Raw genomic sequence first — 19831 nt, 5'->3', positions numbered from 1 at the left:
TTACAAATATGAGAGATATGATATTATACTTTGATTGACACTACTGATAGTGGTGTAATTAATCATTACTAATCAACTCCTTTCCTTTAGCTGATGTAATATGCTTTTATATCCAAAGACAAAAAAATATACAATAACACTTTGACATATGAGTTAGATTCGTTTTTTGACGTAGCTTTGAAGTAAAAGCAATATATCATCAAAAAAAAAAAAAAAAAAAAGCTAAAAGAGATTCTCACGTTCTGTTGCCATCTCATATCTTAATAATAATTCGTATGTTGTGCGACTTAAATCTTTGTTTCTACTCTTTGCCATAGGCGACGTTCATTCCTACCGACTGATTATTTTAATTAACTACAGACTTAATATGATGAACATAGAAATAAAGTCCCCTTGTCATCTCTTTGTGTTTCTTTCCCAATAAAGCCAAACTATTCATGCCGTATTAGAATTTTCTATGCTTCATAATTGCATCAAACTATTTCTTTATTGAATCTTATGTATGTATAGAGAGTTTTCACGAGACGTCGTTATTGTTGTGGTTTGATTCAATCTAATGCACTATTATTGACTTTTAAATAGAATTGCAAACATAAACAAGTTTATCATAAATAGTTATAGAGTACATATTTTCATGTGATTTCAGTTTTGTTTTGATGTCAGACATTTTGAGAGCATATACCACCAAGTTGTATGATAATCAAACATCTTTTTTTATTAATATTAAAGGAAATAGTGAACTATTCGATCATTTCAAGATGAGACCAACCAATACAAGGACTTGAATCTTACTGACCATCAAAGATTTACAAAATCTTCTTTAATAGTGTAAATTAACTTTTACAATGGAAAAAATAAAACATTTTCCCGTAATGATTGTACATTTATCGTCCCTAATCAAAAGAAAAAATTCTACAAATCTAACCATTTTCATTTTTTTAGTACATATTAAATTGATTATACTTATATATTCATGGATGAGCATTGGCATCATGTAGTTTTAAATGCATATTTAAGTATTTTTATTAATAAATCTTTTGATGGCCTTTAACAAAAATTTATCGGAAATTTCTCTATTTTATTTCGTAAAAATATCAACTATGTGCCTAAGATGGCGTCGTATTCAATTATTATGCCATTGATTACGTGAGTGAAAACGCACATTAATTATCATCTATGTGTAGAACTTATCTAAATAATATTATGTAAGAAAATAAATTATCATTTGTAGCTTAGAATCACAAAATATCTTAGTTATAAATTAGATGGATATATTTTTTTAAATTCAAATAAAGTAAATATTATAAATAAAAAAATTACTTTTTTTTATTAAATTTTTGTTTTATATATATTTGTAGAATCATCAATTAATGTTTAAGTTCAATGATGTGTTTCCAAATAATGGAAAATATTAAAAATTATTTATTTTTAGCAATCTTTATAATTTGAAGAATTATTATTGAAGGAATTACTAGTTCTGTATTCAAAGATTAAATAATAATTACAATTGCTGAAGGAAAAAAAAAACCCTAGTGATTGCCAAATACAAAAATCCGTCCGTACTATTAAACACACATGGCGTCATCAAAAACTCGAATATAGAATTGATCTGGACCAAATTTTATAGAATACTGATCAAGAATTAATTTTTATTCGTGACTGGTCCTGATCGAACTTCTATGCAAGATATAATTATGTAGATTTTTAAGAAATATCATGTATATCCCCTAAAATACTGTTTATGTGAGCACCTGGGATAGATGTAGAAAGTATCTTTTATAGTGTACTGTTGGAAGTATTATTTGGCGCCGAGGAACAGATAATAAGACAAATAAATATTGTTTCAATAAAATAGACTTTCCAGCACAAAAATTAAAAAAAAAATTACTTCACTTTTCTTTTCCTATATATAATGTGACCAGCGGTGTTTTAACTACACATGCTTCTGATAAAAATGAGTTATCTACAGACAAATAAACATATAAAAACTTATATATTAATATAGGAAATTTTACGATTGAACTCATTTGTTTTAATTTATAAAGCATTTTCATATAATACCCCATCAATTTCGAAGTCGTGCATTTTGTGATGAAGTTATACAGGGTAAGGGTTTTTAATTTGGAACAAATTTAAACCTCAAAGTCATGGCAACCCTAAGATTTATGCGTATGAAAGTGTGCTCATCTGATTAACTGACAAAACTCTATTGAAAAAGATGCTAAATCCATGAAATGGAATTTAGAAATACGAATGCCATCCGGTCATTATTGTGTTCCTCTGTGGGGGTGTATGCTGGAGATCTTAAATTGATATAAACAGATATATTCCCTTGCCAGAATTTTAAATTGATTCAGTTTATTCAAAGTTTGCACAAGGGAAATGTGCGATCCTAGCTCGCCGTATCTGTACCCCTTGGACTAATGCGTTACTTTTTCTCCAAAAGAGAAAGTCCAATAAACGTGCACGTAACACTGGAGACGCCCATTGTTGAGCAGTGACCAACATGGACAAGGAGTTTCTCATCCAGCCCTGTTCTAGGTTTAGTGCCAGGCTGGTTGAGTTGAGTGATTGACTTGACTATTGTCTCCTACATTTATGAGTAAAAGATTTGTAAACTGCTTCATTACTCTTAGAAAACAAATTGCAATAAACTATACCCTTAAATTTTCCATATTTAAAATCCCTAACTTGTATATATATATATATATATATAACACCTATTGTATTCTCAATTTTAAAGATATTGGATCAAACTTCTTAAAGATATGCATTAAAGATGGCGCCCTATACAAAAAAACGATAATAACAATACAAATTGATAAAAACCCAGGAAAGGCATAATTTAAATAAATTTTTATAATAGGTCCATTTTAGCTTGTGGATACCTCGCAACTACAGGTACATCAATAACAAGCAAAATAGTTTTTTCGACAGATGCTGATATTGTGACTGCAAATCGGTCTTGTTTAGATAAGCATATCTTTTTGCAAATAGAAAATATTTAAAAAAAAAGAAAAGTTTGTTATAATACTTTATTTTCCTAAAGAAGTTAAGTTTATTTGTACAGAAAATAAATTATTCAAGAATAAAATATGGCAAAAAGCTTCATAAATTCTTTTAAAAAAAAATATTTTATGAAATATCTTACCAAACCGCGTATCGTGAAGGGTGTACCGCAGTTTCTACTGAAACGTGGGGTTAATGATCTGTTCCAGTCCTACTAAATAGGTAAACTAAATATCACCCCGCTTTACCACAGACGTTTCCCTAAGGCTCATGTTTATTGTGAGAATAATTAAAATTATCAATAATTGATAAGCACAATAAAATGTTTTTTGTTACTCACGTAAAACATAACTTAAATATATTATTTTAAAATTACCTGTTGTACTAATATATTTATTATTCCCATGACTCGGATTGAATGGTTTTTCAGAACGAGAAATGTTTCATATTCATCCTTGGAGATACGCTTAAGAAAGGGGAAATGGAGAAGTATTTGTGGGTCTCTTTTGAAGAGTTGAGAGTAGGCATTCATACCAATCTGAAAAAATAAATAAAGATATATTCAATATGGGTTCAAGTCACTCAAATCTCAAATACAATTTATTATAAAGAAATAACTCTTGTTATCACTTTAAAGTTTATTATTGACATAAATGGTTAACAGGTTGTTGCTTCTTTGTATCACACAACCTTTCCTCCGAAAAGAAACGTTTACAATAAGATAATAATAAGTTTACAATCAGAGGAGCAGAAATATCAACAGTTGACAACAAAACAAAGTTTATAATTTTCTGTTAGAGTAGTAACACCATTTTAAAAATTAAATTAAATCTACATATAAGTGGGTGATGGACATTTGTGTATGAAAATATGAAGGAAAAAAATACTAGTTTCCAAATAAGACAAATTATTTTATTTTTTGTAGGATTAGACCCATTTTGTTAGAACTGAATTCAAGATAACTTAAACTATATTGGATATTCCTATTCTTAAATGTTTTTAGCAACTGTATTTACCTTAAAGTGTATTCCTAAAGTATGTTGGTAGTTTGGCAATTCTTCCTAACCATAGAATTATTGTTGAATAATTATTGGCAATGGCTCACCACTAATCATAAACTAATAATTCGAATTACACCAATCAACGTAAAGTACTCTGTTATTCTTTTGTTGTTATCAATATTCGAACTAACAGATTGGAGATATAATTATGTTGACAAAATAAAGAGAGTTATTCGTTCATCTGTGAAATACCTTTGGATTACACTAACCTCTATTTGTATCTACATATCTATAGTCCTTCAACAATAAAACAATCTTGGAAAAAAAATTGAAAAAGGAGACAATCCCATTATATTATTCATAGATATATTTGAATCAATTATAGACTTTTTAATTCAAATATGTGGGATAATTTAAGATATCCAAGTATTTCAACCATATTTAGTCAATATGTTTAAATTATTTATTTGATTTACGAGCCTCAATTGGTTCTCGATATGGTTTGTCAAATAAAATCTATCAATTTAATATTCATATGTAGTCACAATTATTTTTGTCCAATTACAATTTGCCGTCTACTCAAAGAGTAAATAAAAACAATTTGACAATAGAAATTGAGGATAATTTCTCATAAATACAATTGCTTACTCAATTTTATGATGACAGGCTACAGATTTATTTTCTATGACTATAAAGAGATACAAAAATTTCATTCTTTGATGTTTTCTTACGGTGGTAAACCCTTTGTTTGTTAATTGGGGTATTTTACAGCACAGGATTTATAAAAATGCTTCTTATTTCTTTGAACCTACATTTTAATGCTAATACTTTTTGGTATGCTCCTGAAATATTTAATCATATTATAAGTAATGATTTATTTATCTTAATCGAGGTTTAGTGAAGTTAATCATCTGTAATACTTGAAAGCTGTCGCTTCTTTTTTCCATTTTTTTTTCAATGAGAAAAACTGAGGCATATAAAGAAGTTATTATATTGTGGTTATTATTTTTTATAATGGACGCAACTTCGTCAAAACTGAAAGGCATTAATTTGATTCCAAAAAATTTCAATAAGAAATGTGTATTTTATAAATGTTTTTTATCAATAATCCAAACTTAATATTTTGATTATAAACATAACAAATTAAATTTTGTTAAAGGCCAAAATACATGTTTTTAAGATTTGTTTAATTTAAGGACTTTTTGGTCACTGTCATATAGACATATTTTTTGTATTTTAATTGAGATTTAAGAGTGCAAAATAGATGGAATAATTACAAAAAACATACAACATTTGAAAAAAAGTAATTATTAGAACCGTTCAACTATTTATCATGTTGGTAAATACGTTTTATGTTTGGATGTTGATTTTTTACCAAGTTTACTAGTTACGTTATAAAAATGATGTTCACTAATGAGGAGTTAAATATTTGTTATAAGTGTTGCAATCTATTATGGAATACAACTATGATGACTAGAGTTTTGATAATGGGGGTATTTTCAAACATGCGAGAATAGAACTCTATGGTTTTCTTGTACAAGTTACAACTGGAATTGTATAACGTGTACAAACAAGTTATATAATTGTATCATTATACGAAAACTATTATATTAAAAATACACCTATTTTCACATCTCTAATAATAACACATCTATGACATTCTTGTATTCAATTATTACCTCCGCCATTAAAGTTGAAGATAATTTATGATTTTAGCTTTGTTTGTTTGTCTGCTGGTCGACGGGACTACGGAAAAAGTTACAGATCCATTGATCAAAATTAGTACAAAGCTTAAAACGGTCACAATAAGAGGCTATTAAATTGAAGAGATGAACGTTAAAGGTTAAGGTAACATAAAATATAAATTATGCATAATTGTGATATGAGTACATGACTCATTTTGATTTTAGGGGAGGTTTTACATTCTACTGAGTGTTCATTCTAGTAAAACTAAAGATTATTGAAATATTTAATCCCATGGTAAAATCATTTATGTATAAATTTGATAAATTATTTGTTTTTAATACAAAATAACCAGGGTATGTGAAAAATACAAACTTGTAACACGTCAAAAATGGCCTTCAAAATTTGTTTGAAAATTCTAACATGCCTGATTACATAATTGTCTAACGTTTTATTTCCACTAATACATGACTACAGAAGGTTTGCCCAACTTTTCTTAGGCTATTATGAAATTCAAATTAATTTTCTACCCTTTGGCTTCATAAAAAAAACCCGTAATATTAACAATTATTTTTACTGCATGTTGGTATGTATCTTGACAGTTTGCACTTTTTTTATGTTTGGAGAAGAAAGAATATTAAAGTTTAATTATCTTTGCTCATTTTTCATATTATTGTAAAAATTCTTTGTTTTATTCTCTATTTTTTTTTCTACTCATATTCTTATAATCGCCCTAAAAAAAGATGGCAACATGCAAAAATTATTTAAAAATGTTTACAATTTTTATTTTTTTATTTATTTGAATTAGTCGTTTGTTTGTCAAAAATATTGTTATTAGAAAACGCTATTTGAAGGCCGCCATAGTCTTGAAGGGCAAAAAACAAATGTGCTGAACCATCTTCTGAGCCTTAAAAGCACCAAAAAAATAAAAAATTCAACAATATGCTTTTTTTTTGTTGGTTTGGCTGTGATTTCTAGACTAAAATTATTGCTTAGCTCAAAATAGGGTTTTTTATAATTTATTATCATTAATAAAAATGCATTATTAGAGGAATATAACGTTATGAAGGAACCTCCTGTATAATTTATTCTTAGAGACATGGTATATTAGACCCAAGTTTAATCATTTTCAAATGGTAGACCAATTTTTTTTTGGGTCACAATACATGGACCTATTTTTTGATGTCCTAATATATGAACCCATTTTTTCCAAAATTTGATTTATAAGTTGTTTAAATAGTATTTATGCAAGTCCTTTAACTAAAAATAACGTCATCGAATGTTCCTGCTCACAATTTTGAAATACAGTTGATGTTATTGACAATTCCAATGTATAATTTATAATGATACCGATCACGACCAATTTTTGGACTGTTACTTACTCAACTTCTTTAGATAACATAATAATAAGGTCCAACAATTAATCATAACGGTCTTAGACCAGTTTAGGATTTTTAAACCTAAAACCAACACTAGTAATTACCTTCATTAGTAAAATTATCCCAATTAGATAATTCCTTACATTTGTTAACCTTATTTTCTTACAAATATTCATATGGTAATTAGCCAATAACCCCATTATCAATTTATTGTTTTGATTGAACATCAAAAAAGTTAATTAAAACGATATATATATTTGTTTTGCATAATATAATGTTGAATATTGTAAAGAAATATTGGGAAACTTTTGTTTAAGATCTTCAATAAAAACTTGTTTACTGTTTTTGCTGACTATAATCAATATCCATTGTTATAATTTAATATAAATGTCAAATTAACTCATTGAAGAGAAATTTGTGATACTTTAACAATGAATACAAATCAGTTTTTTGTAATAAGTTTTAGAAATTGCCTAGTATTTCTAATTAGTCTTTAATATTGCATATATTTACAATTCACAGCAAACGTGTGTTTTAACCGGGGGAAGGCTCTTATGTGGGTTGTAAAAATGAATGTTACCAGTCCATAATATTAATTGTCACCCTATGTACAACATTACTTTTCTCTCTTATAATGCGGGGCAATCAGGCTGCAAAAAGTAGTTACAGAATGGGCGTGGTTTCATTCTATAGTTGAGATTTCAAGTTTTCTTGGAAATATGGGTTATTGCGATCATGCGTTGGAGTACTTAGGAACGTGTGTTTACCATCTAAAATACATTAGGTCGTTGATAATGTATATCTTGTTTATTATTGGTCATATAGGATCATATGATAGAGCGTTGCAAAGGTGTGAGTAATTACTACAAACGCTTTTTTGAAAGTATTGTGCTTTCACAGGCTTAGTTGTGAACTTTCGTGCGTCGACCTTAGAGGTATCAAAGGAAGAAATTCCTCATATTTTACAATTTTACTATGTGAAAGGGAAAATCGCGTCAAATCCACCAAGAAAAGTTGTGGCGGTCGGTCGTGGATAATGTCGTGAAAAATATAGAAAATATCGAGATACACCAACATGATGTTAGTAGTCATAGCATAACCCAGGACACATCGATAATAAAACCCTTTTGAACAATTTTGAGAAGAAACTTGAATAGGAGAGGAATCGTTTTTTATCTAGATAATGGCCGGGTCTTTAATGACGTGGAAGAAGCTGAGGAAGCCCAAGATGGACTACTACCTGTTCCTGTCTATGGATAGTGCGCTTGTGGGTACAAATTTGGCCTGAGTAGAGACTTGTGAAAATGGGTAATACAAGTTTTTTTGCCAATAGAGAGAAAGGGAAGAACAGTTGGATTCTCGTTGGCAACAAATTAATAAATAGCACAAGATTTCAATACAAATATGAGAGTACTTTTCGCCAACCTAATACCGGTAGTTGCATAAATACGCAGACTATTTGTGGCAAATAATTGAATGTGTAATAAAATTCGTATGACATATTTTTTTTTGGGAATTATGTAATAGAGAGTTTATTATGGTATAAAATTTAATATAATTACTGAATATAATCCCCATCAGCTGCTATGACGCCCTCCAAGCGCCCGTTGAAGGCCTTGTACACATTGATGATGTAATGGTATTCCATGGCTGCCCATTGCTCATTGACACTGCCCTTCAATGCGTCCCAATTCCTTCTTCTCAATTTGCCACCACACACTGGTGGTGGCTAGCACAGGCCTTCTTCTCAATTTGCCACCACACACTCTTGTCAAGGGGATTCAAATCAGGTGATTGATGTAGCCAAATGTTTTTGTTCCAAAATGGCATGTTGGCAGTCCAGAGGTATGGACAGGTCGTTCAGATCTTTTCCCTCCTTGACAAGCTTCTGGACCTTAAACACAGTAGTCCTGGATAGTCTAGTGCTCTTGATTATCTCCTTGACAGACCTACCGGCGTGGAGGAGAGTGGCAACCATATGACGTTTGGCCTCGTCATTCATCGTAAACGACTTTGTTTGATGCGAGTAAGAAAAACAAAAACAAAGCCAAAAGATTTACCGAGTTACTTGTGCTGGATTTTTTTATTTTCGGTCATGGAACCTCGAGATGTAAGCGTTTAAAAATTAGTCCGCGTATTTATGCAACTACCTGTATATTTACATGTATTACCCGCATTACGCGTTGCAGTAGCCCATTTCTATACTTATACCTATGTTTTCTGTAAATCAAGAAATAAAAAAGATGAAAAATAAAATATAGAACAAGTACCCAAGCATCTACTGACATCATATTGACTCGAAAACAAACTCCTCATTAAAAACTTCTTTCCTCAATACATATATTATCTATGGGTAATTGTTATTACATTTTGAAATGATAGTTTCTCAATACAAAACTTCATAATTACCTTTTAAATAATTAAATGCCTATCCATGAAGACTTGTTTTAGTATACGTTCCCATTTCTTCGTCTTTATTACTTATTTTCACCATGCTTTAATCATTCACATTATAGCTCAAGAAACAAGTTTGTTTAAAATATAAATGAGGTAGGATTTTCGTTTTTCAAAGAATAATAAAATGTTTATTCTAATAATTTTGTAAAATGTTGTGTTAAAGTACGGATTTTAATTTCAAATTATGATACCATTTCTAGTGATGACAATCGTGTTTATTGAAGGCATGTTAGATTAAAAAATTAAGTATTTTCACTAAAAATCTTATCGGTCTCAGACCAGTTTAGAGTTTTCAAACTGAAACTCAAAACTACTAGATATAATGATTTTTAACTATACTGATTTTGATCAATATTTCGGTCCCTACTGCCATCTCCGGCCTTTTACTGAGATTTAATCATTGTCAAAATATCAGCCTATTTTTAGTGTCAATAAATGGAGCGATTAACCGGGTGTCCCATAATTTTGTTTTAAATATATAGGCTCAGGACGTGTTTCATTAAACTATTGCGCCTCCATGATATTTGGCCTTCTCCATCAGAATAAATAAGTTTTATGCGTCATTATTGTTCGAAATTTGGTTCCCTTTGAACTTTTCTATATAAAAAAAATGTTATACTGATTACTATAAAATGTATTAAATGTTTGTTATCTGCTTAAATAATGATGGAATCATGCACTAGTCTCATATTATGCTTGCTCACCAATCCATCAGTCGTATGTAGTATGAAGAATCCATTATGACTAATGATAATTATCGACAGAGAGGTGATGAGCAAATTCTTCTATTCGAATCGTTGCCATGTTTTTTTTTTTTTTTTTTCTTATTATAAAAATGGTATTAGTTAAATTCATTGTTTTTGATATTTTTTGGGAAATTTGAACTAAAAATAACAAAAATTACTTAGAAGTATCCTTTTATATATTAAGGCGAAATATCATTGAGACGAAATAGCTTTTAGGCAAAATATCCTAATGTAAAAAAGTTTAACAGCAAACTTACCTAGCGCCCACAGCCCAGTCTGGGATTTTCGGACTGAAGTCCAACACTATTTCATACATCTGCTTCATACACATAGTAATATTTACATTGCAAATTAAATCAATATAAAAAACTGTGAAATATCTTTTTGATATAACAAAAAACCAATGAAAGGTTCTTTTGACTTTCTTAGCAAGGTCATGCATTCAAACCAATATTGAAAATAGGCATATTTGCATTATTATAAGTGCATTAACTGTTTGAGGAAAATCATTAAATGTTAATAATTATTTACACACCTATATTCATAAAAAATACCAATATCAAAATATCAAGGAGTCATTCTGTTCATTGACTCATAAATATTATTAAATTAATAAATGATATTTTTGTAATTTATGGGGGCGGTATTAGCATTATACTAAATATATAAATTAAATGACCTTTTCTTTCAATATAATAAATTCTTAGCAAGGTTACACAAGAGAAAATATTTTCCTGTGGCCAATACATTAGTTTCTACAACAGGGTGAGGACTCAAAATTTCGAGTCCACCTTGAGGCGGGTTATACTCAGTTCTAAAGTTCTCACAATTGTGTTTTTGCCGTTATTCAAAAGAGCTATCCAAAAGCTACAATTTGATGGGCTTTTTTTGGTTTTTTTGCGATTAAAAATGTCCAAGCAACAAGCAAAACGAATCTTCACGCTTTTATGAAAGGAAAAAGGATCGCTTCTAGGATGAATCAAGAACTCAAGGTCAAAGAATCCTTCAGAACCAAACATCCAGCTCTGGGCATGGTCCTCAGCGTCGTGGCGTCCGACGGGAGCAAGATTCTTCCCTACTTCTGTAAGGCCAATGAGAAAGTGAACGCGAACTCACTACAAGGTCCCCAAGTCCCATCTAGCATTGGTTGAACTGCACGTTCTCCAATTACAACTATGTGCTTACCCGATATAGTGCTTTGGACACACGTCCCAAAAAGTACAACATATCTGCCTGGAGAACATGGCTGTTTTTTGGCAGGCAGACTTCTGGCTTTCGTCCTCTCCCGACTTGAACCCCCTAGATTTCGCTGTTTGATGCGTATTGAAGGGCAAGAGGAATAAGACTTCCCTGCAAATGTGGTTCCTCAGTAGGTCGTGATCCCGGAGGAGTAGAACGACTTGTTCTCAGACTTCATCAAGGCCAGCTGTGCTTCTGCTCATCCTCATATTGAAACCATTATTCAGAATGGAGGGATACATATTGAATAGAAGGTGTAGAAAATTGTTCAATTACCAACTTTTGCCTAAAAAGTTTGCCATAAAAATAGCTCAACATAAAAAGTAAAAACTACTATTTAAATTTTTGAGCTTCACCCTGTACAATCCAGTAACACAATATAAAGGGTGGCTAGGAAATATTCTGATCAATTAAATAGATTTTTATCATTAGAACATCATTAGAATCCTTAGAGGATGAAATGTCTTTCCTCTCTAAAATAATGTAAAGAGAGATAAGTTAATTGCCTGTCTTTATGTGAACCGAAAAGAGAAACTATATTACAAATTTTCTCTTTTACTTATCATCATTTCAAAATTAAACTTATCCTTGATAAAAAGTATATATAAGCAAATTGTACGGCGCCAATGAGAGCTTTATCAAGACAGTATAACTTACTTGGTTTTTCAAAAAAAAAAATCAAAATTTATCAGCTTTCATACGCTGTATTATTAGTTTGCAAATCGTCAACAAACAACAACGATGGAGAATCTGTGCCTTCTCATTACTCTGTTGAGTTTGTCTCTAAGGTAAGGAGGCTCAGTAATAGTGGCGAGAGCCTATCTAGGATGAAATGAAGTGGAGGACACAACAAGATGGATCACCTGATCACTTCTTGACCAGTTTTGGCGTCTTTGAAATTAAAGACAATGACTACCAAGAAGGGATGAAATTTGATTTTAAATTGGTAACAAAACTCAGCCTCCCGCCATAACAACTCCAGCTAGGTTCAAGGAAAATTTTACCGATTACCCCCCAATCACCCCACCGATTGTCATTGTAATATGGGAAAAAGGGCTTGTTGGAGAGCAAAGCCTGCAAAGTCCCCAAGTACAATATATGTAGATTCCCTGAAGGCCTCATTTGAGAAGAAGTGGGCTGACATTTCCGTTGATGACTACATCATTAGAGTGTGCAAGGCCTACAGGCCCTGCCGAAGGGGGATACTTTGAGAATAATTGTTGATATTATCAGATATAATTATTTTCCAAAAATACTCCGGAAAATATTTGTACTTAAGGAAAAAAGCTTAGTTTTAAAATGTTCAAAATATCAGGCTCTTAGGTAGTCAAAATTTTTGATTTTGTTTAACTGCAACACTTTGTAGTTCAAAAATATTTTGTAAAGCCCATCAATGTTGTTCTTTTTTTAGACTTTATTAGTATTCACTTAATTCTCTGTTTAAAAATCTTGATTTAAAAATTAGGTAGCACTTCAGTACGAAATAAAACAATAAAAACTAATTGGTTTGCCAATATGGTAACTGTTTTTCTTTTCAAACTCAATTAGATTATTTAATATTTATGGTCAAACAATGTACTTCACTATTAAGTGCACTTTTCTCTTATCAATCGTCGATAGATTTTTATTCATTCTACTCTTTATTTATTATTTTTTTACAAATACAAAAGTAAGCAAATGTAGATATTGTTAATATTTCAGTCAAAATTGAAAAAGCGCAAAGCCAGAATGTCTCTCACATGTTATAATTTTTTGAACAAGAATTTAAATCCAAAGATTGATGTTTTAACAACACAATAAAACACAAAATTTGGGGACTCAAAAGTACCAGTGAAGCATGAAACAATTACTAATAATGTGACTTTTTGTAGAATCACGAAAAGACAACTCCAAACCAATTTGTTAATTGTTGAAATACTAAATTTAGCTATATTTTTTATTCAATACATATTTTTTCACCAGCCACAACTGACTGTAAGTAAACGGTAGCAAACAGATTGGCAGATCTTTTTTTATTTATTATTTTCTAATGTAATTTATTTTAGTATACATTTACGTCAAGATAATAATAGTTATTTTTTATTTAATAACTGTAAAAAGAAATTAAAATATGTTGACAAAATTAAAAAATTGGGACTACAGCAAGGTTAATAGAAATAGAAGGTTATACCATAACGTGTTTACGACTGATGTATGACTTCCACCATCGCTTTTAATATTGACGTCATAGTAGTTGTGTGTTCTGTCAAAATCTGTTTTTCCTGCCATGACGTCGTTTTAATACGTTAAATTGACAATTATAGAATAGCGATGTTATAGACTATGAGTGGTTGCGTGTTTTGTCGAAACCCACCTGTTGTCGGTAAAATACATCAGATTGACATTTCTGTCAAGCTCGATTACATGATGGTCTAACTTTATATTTATATTCACCTTGGGCTGTAGAAGATACATTTTATATGTTTATATAGACATACACAAACCATAGTAATAAAGTCAGGCTGCGCAACCTAAATTTATAGAATTGTTCCGAGGGGAAGGAATTTTTTAATTTATTGTCTTTTCTCTCCCATCGTTACATTTCTTTATCACTACTTATCATTAGGATGATGCCCATGGCTATAGTGTACTACGCTTCACGATGGCAGTGAATCTAAATGTAGACTAGACTTGAGGCAGATATACTTCTTCAAGATGCCCCAGTACTCCAAGTCCAAATAGGACTTACATTTATAACTCCACAACAAATCCTCAAAGTTATTCTGCCTCTTTCAACAGACTGTGATTATTTTAGTAAGCATTTTCCAAGAATAGATGAATTGTATAGACACATAAATAACTAATTGGATTACAAACAATGAACTCGTGTTTTTCAAAGGAAATTTATTCTTCTTCTAGAATAAAAGGGGCCTTATCTTTGGAGTTCCCTGCAAAGGCTCATTTAACAAAAATAAGGTTATCAATAAAAGGATTATCTTGTTAAAATAATTCATTCTTACATTTATAAAGTAGATACTTTCACAACAATATGCATGAGAACTATAATATACTTTAGGACAATATTTTGCAAATTATTTGAATTTTGTTAGAACCAATTTAAATATATTTAAAAGTATAATTAATTGCAAAAAAATAAATCCATGGATATGTAATAAATGCACTTTCAAGAGACTAACAAAGCTTTTATTATGGATTCTTAGATGTTCTACATAATAACTAAAAAAAACAGCAACTAAGATTACCAATTTTTAATGGGGAAAAAAAGAGGTTGATGTCAGTGTTAACATCACCTTTATTTGCAGTAAATTAATTTAACAAAGCATGCTGAAATATTTACATATACATGGATTTAAATATAACTATAATATTTTTCTCCGAAGAATACTAATTTTTACAGGTTCAGGATTCTCCACTTAATAGCAGTATTTCATTTTATCCTTCCAAAATCATAAAATAGGCAGCGTATATTAACAAAGGTCGAAATTCAGAAACACCATATGTATTGCTCACGCCTTCTCTTCGCACTCCTACAAAATTCCAGCTTTTATTATGAAATATACCAAACGACCATCAAAAATTACAATTAATTATTTCTTTAGTTAATATTTAATCACTGTTATAATCAACAGCTGCCCTTGGGTCATTCCATGTCATGTTTTGATTTTGTAACAATATGCCATAGATTAATATTAACTTGTTATAACTAAACAGACAAGAGTCAATACGAGATATTAAACGAATAAATATATGAAAAATGGACAAATAAGAATAAAAAGTTTTCAAAAATTGGAGACTGTGATGGAAGTAAAAAACTCGGCTTTTTCTTCAAATCCAAAAGAAAATCATTTTTTAAGGTAGAATTTATAACTTTGGAATACTTTAATAGTATTAACCAAGAAAGTTGTAATTGATAAAAAAATATTCATAATGCGTATTCTGAACGGAGAAAGGAAAAACATTTTGAGGAAAAAAAAAATTTAACCTACAAAACCTCGATAAAAACGTTATACATACGTATAAATCTAATACAAGGCATTATTATCAACATAAAAAAGAGTTGCTGATAATCTGATTTTATGTAACAGGAACATTTAGCAAAATATTAGCAATCAAATGTAAATTCAAAGGAATAAGAAGCATTTTTATTTATTTTGGGGTTTATAATATCCCAGGTCATATCGGGGGTATAGAAGTTGAGATATTGTTATATTTAGATAGAATAACATAAGACTATGTTACTCTCACATAATATCTAGGGGTGTATCAATGCATCAGAATGAGCAAGAATTGGCATTTTTCAAAGTATTGGAATTGGATCAAAAGGTAATTTCTACTAATAGCTAGTCATCATTATTTATATTTATACTATGACTTATATTAACTTATTTTTGGAGGGAAATTTATGGATACAAATCAATTAAATGACTACGACGTCATTCAGACAAATTGAAAAAAAAAAGAGAGAAAGTTCGTAAAAAGATTATACAAATTTCCAGGTGTTTATAGTAATGTACTTGAAAGTAACAATTTAAAAATGTCCACTTTTTAATGCTTCCTACATTTGAATTGTATCATGAGTTGTTGAAAAAGTATGCAAAACTAGGAGTTGTGTTCAACATTAAGTAACTTTTTCACTACATATTTTATTTTTTATAAGCCTGTTGAATAATATTGATTATAACAGATCTCAAGTCAAGTCCATATTTATGTATTTTATTACTTATCTATAATAAATAGTAAACTATTTTCAAATTATGATATTTGGCAAGTGGCATTAATTAAGTATGTTTATAATGTTTTTATTATGCAGTGAAGGGTGTATGTAGTACTATAACCTGCCTTTACTAACCTAAAAAGAAGACGTGAAAACAATATATAACATGTTTAAATTATTATGCCTGGCATTATGTTATTGTCATAAAGTCGAACGAATGATAAATATAATTCAAATTAAAAGATTTGGCAAATTAAGCCAACGTTTTTTTAACTTGTTTAATTTTTACAATTATTTATCAAAAATCATCCTGTGGCATCGATACAAGACTCCGATCAAGGTTGTCCACTACTCCCCAAATATATATCGTATGCCTCCAAATGACTTGTGAAAGGATTCAAAAGCCTATTCTTCTGCAATGATTGATTGCAATGTTATGAAAATTTCAAAAAGTTTTTGTGATATATTTTTCCATGTAACTTTTTATTCATACATCACTAAAAAGTCATTTAGGTTGTCCAAACTAGCAGTTTTCTGCTGCAGACAGATTAACTTAAGTACTCAAATCATTAGCATTATTTATTGATCAAGTTTGAAATGACATCAAAACATGCATGGTTTCAAAATCGTTGACTTATAGCCAAAAACTGATAAAATCAAGGAAAGTGAAGTGACAAACTAAAATTATATCACAAGATAATTTTTATTTGATTAAAGGATTATGGTACTTTTCAACTGATTTTTTATAAAACACATAGTAAAAAAGTTTTGTTTCATACACTTTGAGAAATTGCAATTATGATAGCAGTACACGTTAAACAAATTTGAAACAATTTTATCTTGTGATCTACTTAACTAGCTACAGTACCAAAATTAGGTTCTGCTAGTGCTGATGAGGTCGGGGTAACTGAATCATCCTACTGTATATATCTATTTATGACTGTTTATAGAAGTTTTCTGTTTCAGAAGTTAGTAGATTTGATAGAAAAAAGGGAATCTCTATTGTACCAGTCATTATAAATTAAATATTCAGACAATTATCTTTATTCAGGATCATGAAAATGGTGGAAGGTCTCATAATGTGGAGGAGGTTATGAGTTTGTTCCTTTATATGCATTTTTCTTGGATTGGGCAATGAGAGGGACTCAGAGTCTATCTGTCAACTGAGGGATGAATCTGGAGGATATCACATCTTATTCTGAAAGACACTACGATTTTTTGATTATTTTTTTGTATCTATCATTAATTATAGCAGGATCGATCACAATTCCCCAAATAAGTTTCCACATAGACTTAGATATTCATTAAAGTTTTACTGTATATTTCAAATACCTTTCATAATGGATTGAATACCATAGAAGCTCCTATCCATGAATACTAAAATTTTGATCCAGGCTAATCCACTAAGTGCACCCTAATGATTCATCACAGATACAAGAAAAAGTTTGTAATGCCTTACATAATGAGATATGATATCATCTAGTCTACTCTGAGTCCTAGAACCCGCCCCCTCACATAATACCCTATAAGGGGATAAACTTACAACTTCCTCTATATAATGAGACCTTTCATCTAGTTTCATGATCCTCCATGGTCCTAATTGTCCAAATATCTTCAAAAAAAAAATTCAAGATAGGAAAATTGTTAGAAAAATAGATAGTTTAAATTCAAACTATATTGAATTTAGTACTTTTTGCAAGAGTAAAACAAATTATTATTATTTTTATATCTAAATTATTTTAAAAAGGATTTTACGAGACCACATCTGTTATATTTAAGCAATTACTAAGTCTCTTATAACATTAAAGAAAAATGAAGATACTCTTTTTTTCATATTAAAAAATAAATATAAATGTTCAAATTTATGACATAAATGAACTTTTTTTTAAAGAATTAAACCTATAACAACTATCAAATTAAGAGATTTGAAGAGTCTCTTTCTTTATTTTGAAAATAAAAATTAAATCTTCAATATACGTTAAAAAATAAACATTAATAAAAATACGCATTCGATGACAGGTACAAACGTCAACCTAAACTCATTTTAGCTAAAAATTAAGATTTTTTTTGTGACCTTCGTCTTAGCAGTTTTGTCCGGAGTTATAAGGCGTCAACAAACATGCACATTTTGTTTTTATTAATATAGAATGTAACACCCCCAACAAATTCTTGGTATTCCTTTCTCTTTTTCATGGACATTCACACACGTAACTTAGTATTCGTTTCTGAGACATTATCTTCCCAAGAATAAAAAAATAATAAAAGCAGATTGATACTTTTTTTAAGTATGACTTGATGAGCTAAAAAGTACTTTATCTCTTTGGTAAGCCTTATATTATGTTTTGTTCATTTTTTATATGCTACTTTTTAAATACTTATTCACGGCAATTCACAAGATTTTCTGCAAAAAAAATATGTTTCGCTCAATTAAGTCAAGTTTACTCAATTCACCCAATACTCAAATTGCTCCTCATAGTCAAATAATGAAATTCCCTAATTTTCTTAAAGGAACACTATTTAAGATAGAAGGTTGCATGAGTCGATGTTATTATAAATACCAAAGAGTGTAGCTAGTCCACCAAGTCTAAGATGGTCACCAGTGGAGAGAAGAAACGCCATATTTGAGAGTTTTTCGTCGAACGAAGGGAAATAGTGCTGTTTGTACTTATATTGCAACACCTCATCACACGAGATTTGGTTTAGTTGTTTTTGTTACAGTAATTTTGAAATCCTCGAGTACGACCATTTTGTAGTTACTGTTATGATTGTCCAGTAAGAAAAACTGGATTAGTTTTTACTTTACCATTAGTTTACAACGCTCATTCTCAATTTCTTAATTCATGTCAAGAGTAGATTCTTAAATTTAAATTGTGAATTATAAAGAATCCTAATAAATGATGACCTTGAAAACGGTTTCTTTATATTTTTTTTTATGGCACAAGACATAAACAATTTTGCTATTACAAAATTGATTGAAAATCCACGGTTGTAGGATGTTTCAACAATATATAAAATATTTAAGTATTTTAATGTATGGATTTATTGTATAATTAAAAATAAAATGGCTTCCTCATTTATTCGTAGGCTTTCTTTTAATCAATTTCATATAGGGTTGAAATTATATACCGAATGGTCCATTAAAATCTCACCACTTTGAATTTTAATCTTCAACCAAGTTACTTTATAACATTCAAAATCTATCCATCCTTCTAATATAATGTGAAATTATAACCAGAAAGTAAAATGAGAGGAAACAAAATTAACACAAATCTCACACGGTATGAACGAGGACTTTTGCATATAACTCCAAAATAAATCCTCAGTGTTTGCTCAATTATCCATGAGCTCACGCACACCTTTATGGTTCTCCTTAAGAATAATGATAAGAGCTTGTGGAAATATAATTATGGCTACTTTAAATAAAATTTGCAGCAGAAGATATAATAAGAATAATTAGTGAGAGGAATTGACGATATATCGTCAAAAGAATAGTAATTTTAAACCATTCTCCATTTTAAGAAAAATCATTCTAGCTTGCTTTTGTGTTTACGTTTCACATACATCTACTTTTGTTCGAACTTTTAGCAATTAAATCAAATTTTT

General features: G+C 29.8%; 1 protein-coding gene across 1 annotated transcript in view; it reads right to left on the bottom strand.

The window, feature by feature from the left end:
* Positions 1-19831, bottom strand: part of LOC121126197 (uncharacterized) — a 58099-nt gene that overhangs the window by 15248 nt on the left and 23020 nt on the right. The window contains exon 2 of the mRNA XM_040721505.2: positions 3386-3547. Within this exon, the coding sequence (XP_040577439.1) occupies positions 3386-3547 (162 nt within the window). The remainder of the gene's footprint in view (positions 1-3385; positions 3548-19831) is intronic.

This window comes from Lepeophtheirus salmonis, chromosome 11, assembly GCF_016086655.4.
Source record: "Lepeophtheirus salmonis chromosome 11, UVic_Lsal_1.4, whole genome shotgun sequence".
Taxonomy (NCBI): Eukaryota; Metazoa; Arthropoda; class Copepoda; order Siphonostomatoida; family Caligidae; genus Lepeophtheirus; species Lepeophtheirus salmonis.
This window is presented reverse-complemented; position numbering and strand designations above follow the sequence as displayed.